General features: G+C 44.1%; 1 protein-coding gene across 1 annotated transcript in view; it reads right to left on the bottom strand.

Annotated features, from left to right (window-relative positions):
- Positions 1-262: 262 nt before the first annotated feature.
- The window catches only part of PRMT5 (protein arginine methyltransferase 5), a 126,057-nt gene continuing 106,871 nt past the window's right edge, over positions 263-19,448 (bottom strand). Inside the window, exons 14-17 of the mRNA XM_063913566.1 lie at positions 9,924-10,017; positions 8,040-8,156; positions 7,838-7,902; positions 263-615 (exon numbers count right to left, since the gene is read on the bottom strand). Coding sequence (XP_063769636.1) covers positions 463-615; positions 7,838-7,902; positions 8,040-8,156; positions 9,924-10,017 — 429 coding nt within the window. The 3' untranslated portion in view covers positions 263-462. The remainder of the gene's footprint in view (positions 616-7,837; positions 7,903-8,039; positions 8,157-9,923; positions 10,018-19,448) is intronic.

Raw genomic sequence — 19,448 nt, 5'->3', positions numbered from 1 at the left:
AAGTCTGTTGATCTAAATGAAGAAAACCATGCTGCTGAAATGAAGAAGCCCAGTCTGGTAACATCACTGAAGATCTGGTGCATATGGTCTAGATTCTGCACCGCTACAATCCAATAGGTGTATGAATTCTCCATAGTCATTACTGGTGAGGTGTGAACAATTTGTGTATGATAAAGCATATATAGAAGAGACTGCAATATAAATCCAGTGTGAATATGACAGTTACCAGGTCAATGTACTCATGAATAAAATCACTGAAGTCTTCAACATTTTAATATTTATTGTTTCTATTGTCACATAAAAAAAGAGCTAAGAGAACCAAGTTACTAGTCTTCTACATTCCAGCATCTCCTGCAGTACACCGATTGTAGTACAGAGTACACAGCCACAAAGGACATGCTCTGCATTAGACAGTCTGCTCTCAGTAGGTATTGTCCAGAACAGAAGTCTTGCACGGTTGTGTTACAGGCCAATGGTATAGGAGCGACCAGTGGGATTGTGAATGGCAGAGCAGATGGGAGATGTAACAGCCCACTCATACCAGACTTTCTTGCCATTATTACAGCGCCAGAATCGTACACATACTGTATCACCCTCCCGCAGAGGAATGGGTTGCTGTAAAACAGAGGAAAGTATTTGTAAATTGCCAGACTCCAAGAATAACATATTACATCTCTGTACAATACAATAAATGTGATGTTACAAGTTGATCTGTATTCATCTGAACAAGTTCTATAGTCACACTCTAACAATTAGTAAAGGGACACGCTCCAGGTGACAGGCAATGTAAGTTCCACGTATGCATTGCAAATATCTCATCTTACATACAACAGCTGTCAAGTTAAATGGAATGGTTAGGCTGAAAGTACAGCTTTCTGTGAGCAATCATGCAAATAGTGACAGTGCATCCCATTCCTCTCAATTAAACCTAAACATCCAGTACATCATAAGATCAGTCATGACAGTGTGGCAAGGTCAGCTAAGCCTTAAGCATGGAACAGCACACTGTTCATATAGATTAGCAGATCATGAGTGGTTCTGTCATTAACCCCTTAACTGACGATTTTTTTCCCCAAAAACCGCTCAGAAATTGTTGTTTAATATTTAAAGAACATTTTCTGATTTATAAAATAAAAAAATAATAAATATATATATATATATATATATATATATATATATATATATATATATATATATATATATATATATATATATATATATATATATATATTTGGGTATGCAGGCGGTCACCAGTAGATTCCAACAGGTATGCCGGCATACCCAAATTTCTATATACTGGCCTATGGGCCTTTGTAAGGCACCCCATCGTTGATTTTATCAAGTCTGGAGTGTGGACTTATTCGCATTTATATATATATATATATATATATATCTACATATATACATACACACATACACACAGTTGCAAGAAAAAGTATGTGAACCCCTTTGGACTTTCCTGGATTTGTTCACAAATTGGTCATAAAATGTGTTCTGATCTTAATCTAAGTCACAACAATAGACAAACACAGGGGTATATGCAATTGCGGTCGAATTCCCGAAATTGTCGAATTTCGGGACTTTTTCGCCCCAAAAAAAAAAATAGTCAATGCAATTCAGTACTTTCCGTCCAAAAAACGGACTTTCAAAATTCGACTTTTTGAAATTCGACTTTTGTCAAATTCGACTTTTCTGCAATGATACAAGTGCTGCAATTCGACCAAAGTATATTCAATTGAAGTTTGGAAATTCGACAACAGTGCTTTTAGACAGTAAATTCGACATTTTCAATCCGCCACACTTTGGTAGGTGAAACTAATAAAAAAAATTTAAAACATGTTTTTTTTGTGTTTTTTTTATTGATAATAGCATATCTATTTATATTAGAAGGGATTAGGTACTTGGTTTGTCTTTTTTGGAGGTACAAGTATTATTTATATATTTTTTAAAATAATATATATATATATATATATATATATATATATATATATATATATATATTTATATTTTTTTTTAGATGGAATGGTAAAATTCAGAAAAAAAATGGCGTGGGTCCCCCCTCCAAAGCATAACCAGCCTCGGGCTCTTCGAGCTGGTCCTGGTTCTAAAAATGCGGGGGGGGGAATTGACAGGGGATCCCCCGTATTTTTAAAACCAGCACCGGGCTCTGCGCCTGGTGCAAAATATACGGGGGACAAAAAGAGTAGGGGTCCCCCGTATTTTATACACCAGCATCGGGCTCCACTAGCTGGACAGATAATGCCACAGCCGGGGGTCACTTTTATACAGCGCCTTGCGGCCGTGGCATTAAATATCCAACTAGTCACCCCTGGCCGGGGTACCCTGGGGGAGTGGGGACCCCTTCAATCAAGGGGTCGTCGTCGTCCCCCCCCCCAGCCACCCAAGGGCCAGGGGTGAAGCCCGAGGCTGTCCCCCCCCCCATCCAAGGGCTGCGGATGGGGGGCTGATAGCCTTGTCAAAATTGAAAGAATATTGTTTTTTCCAGTAGTACTACAAGTCCCAGCAAGCCTCCCCCGCAAGCTGGTACTTGGAGAACCACAAGTACCAGCATGCGGGAGAAAAGCGGGCCCGCTGGTACCTGTAGTACTACTGGGGAAAAAATACCCAAATAAAAACAGGAGACACACACCGTGACAAGTACAACTTTATTACACACTGCCGACACACACATACTTACCTATGTTGACACGAAGCAGTCGGTCCTCTTCTCCAAGTAGAATCCACGGGTACCTGAAAATAAAAGATAATTATACTCACCTCAATCCAGTGTCCAGATATAAATCCTCGTACTTGGCAAAACAAATAAACGAACACCCGTCCAGCGGACTGAAAGGGGTCCCATGTTGACACATGAGACCCCTTTCCACGAATGCAGACACCCCCGTGACAGCTGTCACAGAAGTGTCTTTTCAGCCAATCAGCGAGTGCAACGTCCTTGCACTCTGCTGATTGGCTCTGTGTGCGTCTGAGCTCAGACAGCGCATCGCAAAGCCTCTCCATTATATTCAATGGTGGGAACTTTGCGTCAGCGGTGAGGTCACCCGCGGTCAGCGGCTGACAGCGGGTAACCCCACCGCTACCCGCAAAGTTCCCACCATTGAAAGTAATGGAGAGGCTTTGCGATGCGCTGTCTGAGGTCACACGCGCACAGCCAATCAGGTGAGCGCCACGGAAGTAGCGCTTCCTGATTGGCTGAAGGGACCTCAGTGACAGGAGTCACGTGGTGTCCCGGCATTCGGGGAAAGGGGTCTGATGTGTAAACATGGGACCCCTTTCAGTCCGCTGGTACGCGTGTTCGTTTTCTTTTTTTAACAAGTACGTGGATTATCTCCCGGACACTGGATTGAGGCGAGTAATTTTTTTCACAGGTACCCCGGATCGTCGGAGACTGTGGCAGTCGGCGGGTCAACATAGGTAAGTATGTGTGTGTCGGCAGTGTGTAATAAAGTTGTACTTGTCACGGTGTGTGTCTCCTGTTTTTATTTGGGTATTTTTTTTCCAGTAGAACTACAGGTACCAGCGGGCCCGTTTTTCTCCCGCATGCTGGTACTTGTGGTTCTCCAAGTACTAGCTTGCGGGGGAGGCTTGCTGGGACTTGTAGTATTACTGGAAAAAACAATATTCTGTCATTTTACTCAAGGCTATCAGCCTCCCATCCGCAGCCCATGGATGAAGGGGACAGCCTCGGGCTTCACCCCTGGCCCTTGGGTGGCTGGGGGGACGACGACCCCTTGATTGAAGGGGTCCCCACTCCCCCAGGGTACCCCGGCCAGGGGTGACTAGTTGGATATTTCATGCCACGGCCGCAGGGCGCTGTATAAAAGTGACCCCCGGCTGTGGCATTCTGTCCAGCTAGTGGAGCCCGATGCTGGTGTAAAAAATACGGGGGACCCCTACGCTTTTTGTCCCCCGTATTTTTTGCACCAGCACCAGGCGCAGAGCCCGGTGCTGGTTTTAAAAATACGGGGGATCCCCTGTCAATTTTTTCCCGCATTTTTAGAACCAGGACCAGCTCGAAGAGCCCGAGGCTGGTTATGCTTTGGAGGGGGGACCCCACGCCATTTTTTTCCGGGTTTTTCCCCGTTTTTTTAAATCGCGGCAAAATCCGGCAAATCGGCCGTTTTTCGCCCGCGGGACTGTCGAATCCGTTTTTCATTGAATATGGTGAATTCCGGAAGCCACCTGCCGGAATTCACCTGTCGAATTGTGTCGAATTAAAAAACGGCGATAATTTGCCGCAATTTGCCGCGATTCGCCGCTAATTGCATATACCCCACAGACTGCTGAAACTAAAACCACACAGACAGACAATTATATGTTCTCATGTTTCTATTGAACACACCATGTAAACATTCACAGTGCAGGGTGGACAAAGTATGTGAACCCTTGGGATTTAATAACTGGTTGACCCTCCTTTGGCAGCAATAACTTCAACCAAACGTTTCCTATACTGTAGTTGCATATCAAACCTTCACAACGGTCAGGGGGAATTTTGGACCATTCCTCTTTACAAAACCGTTTCAGTTCAGCAATATTCTTGGGTTGTCTGGTGTGAATCGCTCTCGAGGTCATGCACAGCATCTCAATCAAGGTTGAGGTCAGGACTCTGACTAGGCCACTCCAGAAAGCATATTTTCTTCTGTTGAAGCCATTCTGATGTTGCTCTACTTCGGTGCTTTTGGTCGTTGTCCTGTTGCATCATCCATCTTCTGTTGAGCTTCAATTGGTGGACAGATGGCCTTAATTCCCCTGCAAATTGTCTTTATAAACTTGGGAATTAATTTTTCCGTCGATGATAGCAATCTGTCCAGGCCCTGAGGCAGCCCCAAACTATGATGCCCCCTCCACCATACTTCACAGTTGGGATGAGGTTTTAATGTTGGTGTGCTTTGCCTTTTTTCTACACACATAGTGTTGTGTGTTCCTTCCAAATAACTCAACTTTGGTTTCATCTGTCCACAGAATATTTTGCCAGTAGTGCTGTGGAACATTCAGATGCTCTTTTGCAAACTTCAAAACGTGCAATGTTTTTTTTGGACAGCAGTGGCTTCCTCCGTGATATCCACCCATGAACTCCATTCTTGTTCAGTATTTTACGTATGGTAGATTCATCAACAGAGATGTTCGCATGTGCTAGAGATTTCTATAAGTCTGTAGCCGACACTCTAGGATTCTTCTTCACCTCATTGAGCATTCTGCGCTGTGCTCTTGCAGTCATCTTTACAGGATGCCCACTCCTAGGGAGAGTAGCAACAGTGCTGAACTTTCTCCATTTATAGACAATTTGTCCTACCGTGGACCTATGAACATCAAGGCTTTTAGAGATACTTTTGTAACCCTTTCCAGCTTTATGCAAGTCAACAATTCTTAATCGTAGGTCTTCGGAGAGCTCTTTTCTGTGAGGCATTGTTCACATCAGGCAATGCTTCTTGAGAATTGCAAACTCAAAAACTGGTGTGTGTTTTTTTATAGGGCAGGGCAGCTTTACCCAACACCTCCAATCTCGTCTCATTGATAGGACTCCAGGTTGGCTGACTCCTGACTCAAATTAGCTCTTGGAGAAGTCATTAGCCTAGGGGTTCACATACTTTGTCCACCCTGCACTGTGAATGTTTACATGGTGTGTTCAATAAAAACATAACATCATATAATTGTTTGTGTGGTATTAGTTTCAGCAGACTGTTTGTCTATTGTTGTGACTTAGATGAAGATCAGAACACATTTTATGACCAATTTATGCACAAATCCAGGAAATTCCAAAGGGTTCACATACTTTTTCTTGCAACTGTATATCTATATCTCTATCTATATATATATCTCTTATTTTTTTGTAACATCAAAATATCGTTCGGGAACATTGCGACCATAGGATCAATCGGTAACATCACAACTTTAGTTTTTAGAGCCCGGACAGCTGCCAGATACACAGGGTGGGGGTCCAGGGGCGATGATTTACACTTACCAGCGGCTGTTATTGTCTGCAGCCACTGGGGGTGGGGGATCCCGCCATGCTGACCGATCAGCAATGATAGGCAGCACGGCAACACTGGGGGCTGGAAGGCAGAGTGACCTTCCGGTCACTCTGACAGCAGCAGTGGAGGGAAGTTTCTCTTCCCTGCCGCTGCTAACACTGTTTATCTGACGTGACCATTCCATGCAAGTGGTTAATATGCCCTGAGGTGCATGGCTCTCACTGGGGATCCTCAGAGGGTATATTTGGCTACTGTAATAGCAATTTAAATAAACCATGTAATATAAAACGTCTGGGTTTACATTAAAAATTAGTTCAGGGGATCCACTCAATTGCGGGTGGTTCATTTAGAAAACCATTCATAAAAGCGTACATTTTGCAGGGACAGAACAGATATATGGTTCATACACAGGAAGGTCATTTAATAAAGGCCACTACAATTAATAAAGTGCTTCTGCCCAAAAATGCAGTGTGATGCGTTTTATTACTCAAACTTCCCATTCCCAGTACTACATGCACCCTATTGGCCTGATTGAGTCGCATGCGAAAGTGCACACAGCAGCGTCTATTGAAAACCTTCTCCCCTTGTGTACATGTGTGGTTGAATGTGCAAGGACTGAGACACAGACTTTTAGTACCCTTGCAGGCTGTAATACTGCTTGGTGTGTCCTTATATGCCACCACCAAAAAAGTTACACCAGCTCTCTGGCAGCCCACCATGGCCTCCAATGCATGCGGCTGTTTATGTATGCAGCCGCTTGCACTGACACACCTGTGGCACTTCCATAATATGCCCACTGAATGGACCATTTGTGTGTGCGCTAGTAGCCACCACCCTGTCACCACTTAGGAACGCCTATCACTTTTCTGCCAAAATTCTGATGTCTGAATCGATCATAACAGCACTTTTGTGTAACGCATGTGGTTCGTAGGGGTTTTCAGAAATCAGTCGCACATAAATGCTCAACTACGGGAACATCCGCATTGCATGCAGCTCTAAGTCAAGCACTATGCCTTTGTTTAGCCATTTAGGTGTGACTATACAACCTTAACATTAAACATCTATTACATCGGCTTACGATTACTATGGTGAAAACAGTAGTTTTGGGTAAAAGGATTATTGTGCCCCCTACTGTAATCTAAATTAAAACAGAACTCCTGGCTCTTCTATATTTCAATAGAAGAGGCACCCTATCAGACACTGAAAAAGGAATAGAAAGATTTTACAAAATGTGGGAGCCATATGCCGTAACACTTGGGACTAAAATATGAGTCTACTACCTGGTCTTTATGTAATCATCCTTGATATTTGCCGTTATAGCTTCTTGTGAATATCAGAATCCTTAATCCATATGAGCAGTGTTTCACTGCATTCTGAATTCTCTTCTAGCAGTACCTCTACATTAAAGGACCCCTATTCAGGTTTAGGATTCTACGAGGGTGGTATTTAGGGCAGTCAGCCAGTTCTAGGATACGTAGAAGCTGGTTGGTTTCTGTAGGCAGCTTGTCTGCTCCTACATTCTCTCTGCTGCTTGGTGTATCTCAGCCCTATGCAAATTATATTTATACCCAATTCCGCTTAAATTACAAATCTGACATTTTGCTTTGTTTCATATGTCCATTTGTGACCACAGCTATATTTATCGTCACTCACATACATGTTTGTTTGATATGCTTCATTTCATCTTCAGATATGTTCAATATATTTTTACTATTGTGTTGTACCTTTTCAATGCCTCAATTAAATATTATTAAAAAAGTAAAAAAAAATGTCAGGCTTTCATCCAGCTCTGGGTTTTTTTGTGTGTGGAAAACTGGTTGCCCCTATGAAAATAAAAAACTGACCTTGATTGGAAAGAGAATGGGAAACCAAGAAAACATCCCTGGAGAATGTGTTTCAGGGCAGATACCTGCAGTGCACGAGAATATTGGAATATATAAGAAAAAAAAAAGGTGAGACAATTTAGAGGTAAAAAAACAATGGAAATGGAGGAGAGTATAAAAGATTGGAAATAAGATGGTCATGTTTTAAAGATCTAATACTAACTTAGAGTAACATCTTTATAGAGAATGGTCTGGAAATATCCTGCAAATCCATGCAACACTGTATTCAGCTTTACGCAGTATTTCAAGCAACAGTAACGGTTATTATCAATCACAGCATCTGGGGGGGGAAAAAACACACACATTAGGAAAGTCTGTAAAAGCTATATAATTGGATGTACCGAAAACCTGGGCACCGATTTAGAACAGCAGCATAAACACAATATATACACAAAGTCACCACAACCTTGTAGAAACAAATGATAAAATAATAAGGTCCTTGCGCCAAACTTGTTCCCGATGTATGGTCTTTGAAGGACTACACATCTGGAACAAGTTTGGCGCAAGCCTGTAAAAACGGCTGAAAGGGACCCTTAACAGGCAGAGAAAACCCATACTTTACGGAACTGCCATAATCACACTATTCCTCTTAATCTCTATAAAACACAAATGCCTTACTCCTACATTTCAGGCTTTCTTGAAAGACCCTAAGCAACAATTCCAAATCACCTCCAAAACCTCTATATTGGAAACCAACTTCCCTCTAGACCCAGGGGATGCGTTCAGAATACCAGCAGTCGGAATACCTACGCTGGAATCCCAACACTGCTTGGGGGGTGGGGAGGGGACACTAGGTTTAAGCAGTATAGAGGAGGATAGGGTTAGGCTGCAGGGAGGAGTGTTGGAGTTAAGCTGGGGTGGGGGGGTTAGGCACTAAGGAGGGGGGTCAGGGTTAGGTTGAGAGTAGGCAGGATGAGGGGGGTAGGGCTGGCATCCCGTGCCCGACCCAGGTTGGCCAACCTATGACTTATTGTAGTTTATGTGGATCCCAGCTGGAAGCAGGTTCATGCTGTGGTACTCTAGGTCCTTGAGCTGGGGGAGGGCCTCTTTCCTGTACATGCAGCATGTCCTTACAAATTATGCAGGAAGATAAAATGGTCTCACTACAGTCTGTAAAAACCATCTTATATCAGTGGTCCAACCTGCTTGGAAGATGTATGTAACTCAACTGAAATTGAAGTGGCCCATTGAGGTGAGTTGTCGTAAAGTCTTCCTTTACTATTCAACCCCACCTGCTTTATCATCAGAGCTTTGGAGACATCCCTAGTGGCTAATTACTACTGTCCTAGCTTCTCATCTGAAGCACAAAACATAGTATTTCAGATCACACTCCTTTTTCTTGGGGCCCTGATCAGGTGTGGTATAGCTGACTTTTCAGGATTCCATTCCGAAAATGAAAAGCTGCTAAACTTTTCCACTACGGGGAAAGTTTAAGTCGATATCCACAAGCATACATACTGTACACAAGACATTTATCTGGACTCAAACATGTTCATGTCACTAGCTGGTGACCCTGCTTCCCAGTTCAGTATATTTTACTTTGGGTAAAAGCCACTGTGGACAACCCCCACACCCAAACCCAGTGCATACCCAAATTTGTGGGAAAATAGCACATACCAAATACCGCTTAAACCAGTGGTTCTCAAACTGTGTGCCGTGGCACCCTAGTGCCTCTAGGGGGGGTGCATTGGATTGGTGGTCTAGGACCTATTAAACATTTTTATGGTCAATCTAATAGACTAAACCAGTGCTGGTGGCTGTCAATCATAAAATATGTGGACAAACAGAAGCAAATCCTGCCCCTCACCACACAATTGAACATAAGGATGACATAAAAACACAATTTACTGATTTTAATATTTATTTCTAAATTTCTCAACAAGAAACTTTTGTTCTAGGGGTGCCATGAAAAAAGTTCTGATGCTTTAGTGTACAGTTACTAAAGAGAGTTTGGGAACCACTGGCTTAAACCATTGTATTGTTATCCCAGGCTTTTATATAGATACATCAAACTTTGAACATTATTCCAGGAATTAATCGCCCTCACCTTTATTTGGGTGTTGGAAAGTGAAACATGGTAAGGGGTCTGAGAGTTGGTGGAAGTTGTGCAGCCTAACAACGTAGGGCATCTCAAACTGAGCCTGTTACATAAGAGATATGGCATAATAAACATACATGGATAGCAGGAAGTTACATTTCACAATTACCAGTAAATAAAACATACTAAGAACACCTACACACCGATAACTAAACCCAAAACTGAATGTAATGATTTTTGTACCAGTTAAATCTTTGTGTTTAGTCCAATCCGAGGAGAAAGGATACAATGGGTTATAAAGTGACAGGAGCTTACAGCTAAAATGTTCAAGCTCCTCTAACACTACATTTCATTTGCTGCCTGGGATTCAATTAGGTCTAATAAGACCTAAAGAACAAAGACCAGGAGTACAGAGCAAGAGGGAAATGAGTAATAAAAAACCCAACTTCGTTCTCTAACAAGTATAATACTAATTAGCATAACTGTAAATAAGAAATACAGAGCATAAAAAAGGATGGGCGTCCAGTGTTCCCCACTGTACCAAGAATTTTTTTTATAACTCAAATGCAAAAGTCCCATTATTTCTAACATCCAACTGGATACAAGGGGGATGTCCCTAAAGGTCGGTATGCTTAGAAGTTGTAGTGTGCAGCAGATGTAGATCTTCCAAACCCTAGAAGATCTACATAGTGCCTGAAACAGGTTTCCAAGCCTTCAGCATGATCTGAAACACTAATGGGCCGTACACAAGTTTCTTCACTCCCCCGTCACCCGGCCCCACAGCCCTGCATGCTAATATGGACAAGATTGTCCATATTGGCATGCAAGTATAAGCGACCTGGCACAAACGATGAACGAGCGCGGGGTCATGCATCGTTCATCGTTGGTGCCTACACACTGAACGATATGAACGAGTTCTCATTTATTAATGAACAAGAACGTTCATATTGTTCAGTTAGATCTATAAGTGTGTAGGGCCTATTAAGCTCACTGCTTCAGTAGACATGCTGTAAAAAGAGGATTTTGGTACTTACCGATAAATCCATTTCTCTGAATCCTCTAGGGGACACTGGAGTCCTATACAGTAGGGGTGTGAAGCCTTGAACCGGAGGTGTGGCACAATCTAAAATTAGCATTGTCTGCACAGCCGGTTCCTCCCCCTTCACATCCCTCCTCCCTCAGTTTGAAAAATTTGACTGAGAGAATAGGACATGACACTATAGCACATGGCGAGGAACCGAACCGTACAACATATCAAACAGCGGCCAAGAACTCTTGACCGAATAAGTAACACCGTTTATACGTACTGTTTAAAACAAGAACTTAGAACACAGCAGGTTGACAGCACGGAGGCGGGCGTCCAGTGGCCCTAGAGGATTCAGAGAAATGGATTTATCGGTAAGTACCAAAATCCTCTTTTCTCTTTCATCCACTAGGGGACACTGGAGTCCTATACAGTAGGGGACGTCCCAAAGTTTACCCCCAGGGAGGGAGTGCTGTCGGTGTCCTGCAAAACTAAACGTCCAAACTTAGATTCTCCGGACGCAAACGTATCAAACTTGTAAAATTTTGCGAACGTGTGGGCTGAAGACCACGTTGCCGCTCTGCAAAGTTGAGTAGTGGAAGCACCCCTGGCAGCCGCCCACGAGGCACCCACTGAACGGGTAGTATGAGCACCCGTCTGAACCGGAACCTGTTTGCCACAGGAAATATAAGCTTGTCGAATGGCAAGTCTGATCCATCTAGCCAAAGACTGCTTTGAAGCTGGCCAACCCTTCTTTGGCCCATCATAAAGAATAAACAAATGGTCCGACTTTCTGAAGGACGACGTAACTTGTACGTACACCCGTAAGGCTCGTACAACATCCAAGGTCACGTCCTCATCTGTGAGACCCTGGAAAGATGGAACCACTATTGGCTGGTTTACATGAAACCCTGAAACTACCTTCGGAAGGAAGTCCGCTCTTGTACGGAGTTCCGCCCTTTCCTCATGAAAAACTAAGAAAGGACTCTTACAGGATAAGGCTCCCAACTCAGAAACCCGCCTAGCTGAAACCAAGGCAAGTAATAACGTGACCTTCCAAGAGAGATATTTCAGGCCTGTTCTTGTCAACGGCTCAAATGTCAGCGACTTCAAATATTCCAACACCAAATTTAAGTCCCATGGTGCCGTGGGAGGACGAAAAGGGGGTTGAATCCTCAGAACCCCCTGTAAAAAGGTTTGAATCTCTGGCAAGGATGCTAGCCGCTGTTGAAAAAGAATGGAGACAGCCGAAATCTGAACCTTCAGAGAGCCCAGTCTGAGGCCCCCCTCTAGACCGGCCTGAAGGAAAAGTAAGAGTCGAGATAAGTGGAAGTTCGTCGAATTCCATCCCCGTTCCTGACACCAAGCCATGTACAGTCTCCAAATCCTGTAGTAGTGCTTGGCTGTGACCGGTTTTCTAGCGGCAATCATTGTAGGAATGGCCGTTCTTGGAATCCCTCTGTTTCTTAAGATCCGGGTTTCAATAGCCACGCCGTCAAACGCAGCCTGTTCAGGTCGGGGTGTAGAAACGGTCCCTGAGGTAGCAGGTCCTCTCTCTGAGGTAACCTCCAAGGATCTTCCGCAAGTAACCCCCGCAGGTCAGTGTACCAACTCCTGCGGGGCCAATCTGGTGCGATTAGAATTGCCCACACTCGTTCTCGCTTTACCCTTTTCAGAACCCTGGGTATGAGTGGGAATGGTGGAAATATGTAAACCCTCCTGTAACACCAAGGAAGCGTTAATGCGTCCACTCCTTCTGCTGCTGTATCTCGAGTCCTTGCCACATATCTGGGCAGCTGATGGTTTTGCCGAGACGCCATTAGGTCCACCTGAGGCCGACCCCATCGTCTCACCACCATGTCGAAAATCCGTGGATGTAGGCACCACTCTCCCGGATGCATGTCCTGGCGACTTAGGTAATCTGCTTCCCAGTTTTCCACACCTGGAATGAACACTGCCGAGAGGATGATGTTTCTTCTTTCTGCCCACAACAGGATCTTTGTGGCTTCCTTTAACGCCATCCTGCTTTTTGTCCCTCCTTGACGGTTTATGTAAGCCGTCGTCGTGACATTGTCCGACTGAATCCTGATGTGTTGATTCACGACTATGTCTTCTGCCAAGCGAAGCGCATTGTAAACTGCTCTCAGTTCGAGGATATTTATGGGTAGTCTGCTCTCCTGTAACGTCCATCGTCCTTGAAACTGATGGTCCTCTAGGACGGCTCCCCAACCTCTGAGACTGACGTCCGTTGTCAGAATCCTCCAATCCCAAATGCCGAATTTCTTGCCGGCTGCAAGGTTCTTGTGTAACGACCACCATATCAAGGAGACTCGTACCTGCGGTTGAAGTCTGATTCTCCGATGGAGAAGCCAGTGTGAACCTGCTCCCTGAGCAATGAGGTTTATTTGGAATGGTCGGGAATGAAGTCTGCCGTACTGGAGAGCTTCGAACGATGCCACCATCTTCCCGAGAAGTTGCACACAGAGGTGCAGAGAAACAGTTTGCGTCCTCAGTACCTGAGCCACTAATCTCTGTAGGTCCTGGACCTTGTTCTCTGGCAGGAACACACGAAATAGTACCGTGTCCAAGATGAGACCGAGGAATTGAATCCGTTGAGTCGGTATGAGGTTGGACTTTTGGAAATTGATAATCCATCCATGTTGAATTAGAAATTGATGGGATGTCTGAACATCATTGAGCAGTCGATCTTGAGATGGTGCTTTGATCAGTAAATCGTCCAGATAAGGTATAATCGTGACCCAACAGTCTCAGTCCTGCAACCATGATTGCCATGATCTTTGAGAAGATTCTCTGGGCTGATGATAGACCGAACGGCAAGGCCCGGAATTGGTAGTGATCCGCCAGCAGTGCGAACCTTAAGTAAGCCTGATGAGGAGTCCAGATTGGAATATGCAGATATGCATCTTTTATGTCCATGGATACCATGAACTCGCCCTGTTCTAGGCCTGCAATGACCGATTGGATTGATTCCATCTTGAATTTGTAGACCTTTAAGAACTGGTTGAAAACTTTTAAATTGAGTATTGGTCTGACCGTCCCGTCTGGCTTTGGCACGACAAAAAGATTGGAATAGAACCCTGTTCCTCTCTGAGAAGCAGGAAAAGGAATAATGACCTCTGCCTGTAGCAACTTTTGAATTGCTGCCCCTAGTGCCCTTGCTTTGTGAGGGCACTGAGGCAGACCTGTCGTAAAAAAACTGACTGTGAGGCCTCTGTTGAAATTCCAGTTTGTATCCTTGAGAGATTAAGCTGTTCACCCAAAGTTCTGATGAGGTCTTGGCCCAGATGTCCTGAAAACCTTCCAGTCGTCCGCCCACCAAGGGGGACCCCAGGTGAGTTGGGAGGCCGTCATGCCACGGTCTTTTCAGTAGGTTTATCCTGCTTTCTGGTTGCTGCCTGTGAGCGGCCTCTACCTCTGCCTCCACGTGCGTGTGTACCGAAACCCCTTCCTCGGGCTCGAAAGGACTGTGATCGAAATGAAGTAAACGCAGGTCCCGAATAACCTCTCCTAGTCTGTGGCGTGGCTCTCGAATAAGGAGTAGGCAGAAAAGTGGACTTCCCCGCTGTAGCCTGCGAAATCCACTTGTCTAATTCTGGTCCGAACAGCATTTCCCCCCCAAAGGGGATGGATTCTACTGCCTTTTTGGTCTCAAGAGTCTCCCTGCCATTCTCTGAGCCATAAAATCCGTCTAGCCGATACAGATATGCGCGATGCTATTCTGCTAATATCCTTAGAAGCTTGGCATAAGTACGATGCGGATTCCCGAATATGTTCCGCCAGTTGGGTAATCTCTTCTAAGCTATTTTCCTCCTCAATAGCTTGTACAATACGGCCGGACCATGCACCCATGGCCTTGTTGACCCAAGCACAGACGATCGCAGGTCTCTGCGCTGCACCAGCTGCCACAAAAATTGACTTTAATGCAGTGTCAACTTTACGGTCTGACGCATCCTTTAGAGTAGTTACGTTAGGAATTGGTAAAATTGTCTTTTTTGACAACCTTCCTAGTGAAGCATCCACTACCGGTGGAGTCTCCCACTTGTCCATTACACCCTTAGGTAGGGGATAAGTTACCTGAAACCGTTTCGGAAATTGAAACCGTTTGTCAGGCTGTTTCCAAGCTTCCTCTATCTGAGATTGGAGGGATTTAGGAATGGGAAACTCTGCTGAACGCGGCTTCTGGGATTCGAACAAATCGAAATCCTCCGGCTCCCGTATTTCCTCGTCTTTAAAGCTTAGGATCTCTTTTACCGCGTCAATTAACGAGTCTAGACCTGAGATTGCCGAGTCCTCTTCTGGAAAGTCGGCGTCTAGGTTAGGTTCAATTAACTCACCTTCCTCTGTATCAAGAAGAAAACCCTCTTCCTCTTCTGATTCTGGTATCATAGGGAGAGTTCTTTTAACAGCCTTGCGCACACTTGTCTCTGCGTGTGCGGGCGGCGTTAACCTAATGAGGAATTCCTCCATCGTCTTGGAGAATCCCGCAGCCCATTCTGATTGTTGCTTGCGTGATTCTGCCATCTCCATGGAGATTCTATTAGCAAGGTTGTCTTCCCATGCCTTAGCCAGAGCAGTGCTCCCAGGTGGAGCGTCCTTGTCTAAGCAGGAGTAGCACACCCCGGAGCTGCCAACCCGCGTGCTCTTCTTGTTACATTTCGTACAAACGTAACAGGTCTTGGAGGTCTTGGTTGCCTTAGACATGTTGTTTTGAAAACCCTGTACCAAGGTAACCCGCCGCGCTTTCACCCTTTAAACTAGGAAGAGAAAGACTGGGAGGTGACGGAAGCAAAGGTATTGGATCCGGCTGGAATTACCTGTCCCTTTTGTATATAAAAAGGAGCAGGCCAATATTTTTACTTAATTAAACAAAAATAAAAAGACAGCCGACTCGCAATCCTCACACCCCAACTGTAAAGCTGCGATGTTAGAGTTGGTATTCGCTTGCTTCCGTCAATTTTCTGCAGGATCTTTGAAACAGAAGTCCCTTGAAAATATAATTTGTAAAGTTTGATTACTTTTCAGGAGATCCTCATATACTGTAATTATATTTTACACAAGCAGAGGGAGCTGTTACCTCACGATCCCACTGCTCCATTATACTATGCACTATGCAGGTAGTGCAGCAGAGGGAGCTCTTTCATTAATAAGTAACTTTCTGCTATTTACTTTACTGGGGGGAGGACCCATCCCTTATCACATTCTGGCGCCATACTTATTATATATGGCCCTCACTAAATGTGTAATAATCTATGGCCCCTACATATATTTCTTTTTAATTTTGCACTTGCTGCCTTGCCTCTACTATATGGCGCGCTCCGGACCCGCTGGCCGGCGCGCGCCTGGATAGTCCCGTTGCGAACCCTTGTACTCCGCTTCGGCTGGCGCTGGCCGGCGCGCGTCTTGCTGTGTTAAGCGCCTCTCTGCCGTCGCGCCTGGCCAGTCCCGTAGCGGCACCTTGTTAACAAGGCTCCGCTTCGGCTGGCGCTGGCCGGCGCGCGTCTGCTGTATAGAGCGCCTCTCTGCTGTCTCTCCCTGCACCAGGGAGGAAGGGCTGAGTCCCGCGCCTCACTCTGTCCCGCGCCCGCCGCTGTAGCTCTGCAAGAAGGGGTCTATTACAGGAGGCAGCAGTGATATGAAATAGGGAATTCAAGATAAGAAAAAAAATAAAAATTATTTTTCTTTTGAAGTAACCTAGTCTAAGCTATTTCTTCCTTCACCAGTACTCACTGTTAGAAGGACTCTGGAGGATCTCCTGTGGAGAGAGGCAGGTCCCTTCAATAGGGATCTTTGTCTCTCCAATAGATATGTGGCCTTGTCTCTTTTATTAGGTGGATGCAGCACACTTCCTTAGATTTTAGTCAGGAGCTCAAGTGCTCCACGTTGTGCCTCCAGCACAATTTTTCAAACTGAGGGAGGAGGGATGTGAAGGGGGAGGAGCCGGCTGTGCAGACAATGGTAATTTTAGATTGTGCCACACCTCCGGTTTAAGGATTCACACCCCTACTGTATAGGACTCCAGTGTCCCCTAGTGGATGAAAGAGAAATCCTGTTAATTTTGTCAATGAAAATTTTGACTAAAAAGTATTCGTCACTTACAGTTTAAGGACTAAAATTAAGACTAAAATGAAAATGGAAATATGACCTGCTGTGAAGGAAATAGCATTGTGTATTGCACTTGTTTGTTCTACCAAACTGAAGGCATTCATTTGTACATGACATTCTGAGTCTGACTTAACGTAGTACTAGTTATATATGGGAGGGCTACGGTAAGTCAGACTTAGTATGTAAAACATTCTCAGCCTACTGAGCTCGGATTACTAAATACATAAATTAAAAAAGGTATGCAAACTTCAAGGGAATTTTAGAGAAATGTTCTTCAGCAAAATCCATTACAGTATCATTAATCTGTTTGCAAAAGTTATGACTAAAACACTGACTAAAATGAAAACAGATATCCACTAACTAAATCTTGAATAAAACAAAGAAAAAAAGAAAAAGTCTAAAATGTGACTATAACCCAACTCCAATTTTAAGTAAGCATGTACAACTAAAACAAAATTGAAAATCCTTGCCAAAATTAACACTGCTCTGGTGATGCAATGTTTACAATATCCCAGTATCAACGCTTTCAGGTCTAGACTAATAGAACCAAAATCACAGGAAAGATCTATTTACCTTTTAAGAACGCACTGAAGCATCACTACTGGAGAAACCCAGTATATCAAGATAACCGCTCCAAACCAGAGAAGTGCTCCATCTTGTAATTCAACCAATATGAAAGTATGTCAATATATAGTTGCCCCCACCGGTCCACCAACTATTGTAAGACCCCTCACAAGGATAAAAACCATTGCAATGTCTGGAATGTTTTACACCAAGGCAGCTGAGGGATGCTGTTCATTAGTGAAGACAAGATGCTACTGGAAAGGTATCCATGATCTAATTAGTACCATAACTGGTGTCCAAATTCCTACTTCACCATTCTACTCCTTGCTATCACGTCTTCTTCCACATGTTCCAAGACCAAAGCAGAAATTGATTAAACATATGCTTAACACAGCAAAATTGCCTCAAACTGGTAAAGTGGTTCCCCCCCCCCCCCCCCCTCTTGGTCTGCTATGATAAGTGCCATCTGGTCACCCACCAGATGGAGCGCATCACTTATGCTGAACATGATGCTTCTGACCATTCATTTTGTAATGTTCTGAAAACCTTGGACTACGCACTTTAAAACCGAACCTCCCTTAGTGACTATCTAGCGTCTCATTACCTGTATTTTAATCCCTTATTACACCGGCTGGTCCCATCATCCCCTCCCCACACCTTTTTCCTAACCTTCTTTTCTGCTTCTCTCTACCCCTACAGCAAACCCCCGCCCCTCATCTCTCCCTTACTTTCATTATTAGGTCAAATTCTTGAAAGCATTCTGACGGAATTATCCATCTTTACTTTATTCTATGTTTAATATAAAAACTTTTTGTACTTCGCCGATTTATATATTACAATGCTCACATATTATTTATGTATGGATTGTATTCTACTCAGTACAGTTTTCCTTGTTTATACAGAAAATCTTTTCAATGAAAAGATATTTCAGCCTGGGTCTTGTCCAAGGCTTTGATCTCTCCTGTACCCGGGCCAGACCACACAGCTTTCTAGATAACCCCCTTCCTCTGAAACATCCACCTCGTTAGAGGCAGAATGGCTCCTTTATTACTTAAAGCCCAGAAGCTCAGAGTGACAGAAGTTAACACCAACTTCATCCCAAAAGTTATTTGTAACAAATTAGTTTCTCCTGAAATGCAACCTCAACATTTTATGTTAAATGAGACAAAAACCCTCCATTGGCAACAATGATTTAAACGGGACAAGGCATTCTCTTTAATGGCAGCTAAATTGCAAACTCCTAAAAGAATACAAAAAATAAAATTGATCAAAAATTATTTTGCGCAATTATTGGTCCAGATTGTGTGCGTCAGCAAATACATCTGCAGTTTGTTCACACATGTTGGAAAATAGGTAAACACGGTCAATCCAACTAGCAGCAAACATTTACATGCCACTAGTTGGATAATAGTTTCAGTGTAGGGGGAAAGTTGGACACTTTTCAACCCTACTGAACGACTTTTAAAAGTAGTAAGCAGACACTGTCCACCTACTTCTGCTCCTGGCATTGGCAGGAAGGGGGAGCAAATGCTGCTGTCCTGGCGAGGGTGGGAATGTGGCAGGCACGGATGACCAGACTGCAGGGGAAAAAAAAATGTAAAATCAATGTCTTAACTTTTTTTTCTCTTTGTTTTAAATGAAGTAGGAATACAGTATCCACTTCAGTGATGTCAAGTCTTTCAGTTGAAGAAAAGTGGGTGGGAGGGATTAGAAGAGGGCAGAGCAGTCTTTGACTAGCTGTTGTCGGGTCCTTGTTCCACACTCTGATCCATGTGTAGATGCTGCCGCACTGACCTCTAACAGGACTATAAGGGGGGTGGGGC

Source organism: Pseudophryne corroboree, chromosome 1, assembly GCF_028390025.1.
Source record: "Pseudophryne corroboree isolate aPseCor3 chromosome 1, aPseCor3.hap2, whole genome shotgun sequence".
Taxonomy (NCBI): Eukaryota; Metazoa; Chordata; class Amphibia; order Anura; family Myobatrachidae; genus Pseudophryne; species Pseudophryne corroboree.
This window is presented reverse-complemented; position numbering and strand designations above follow the sequence as displayed.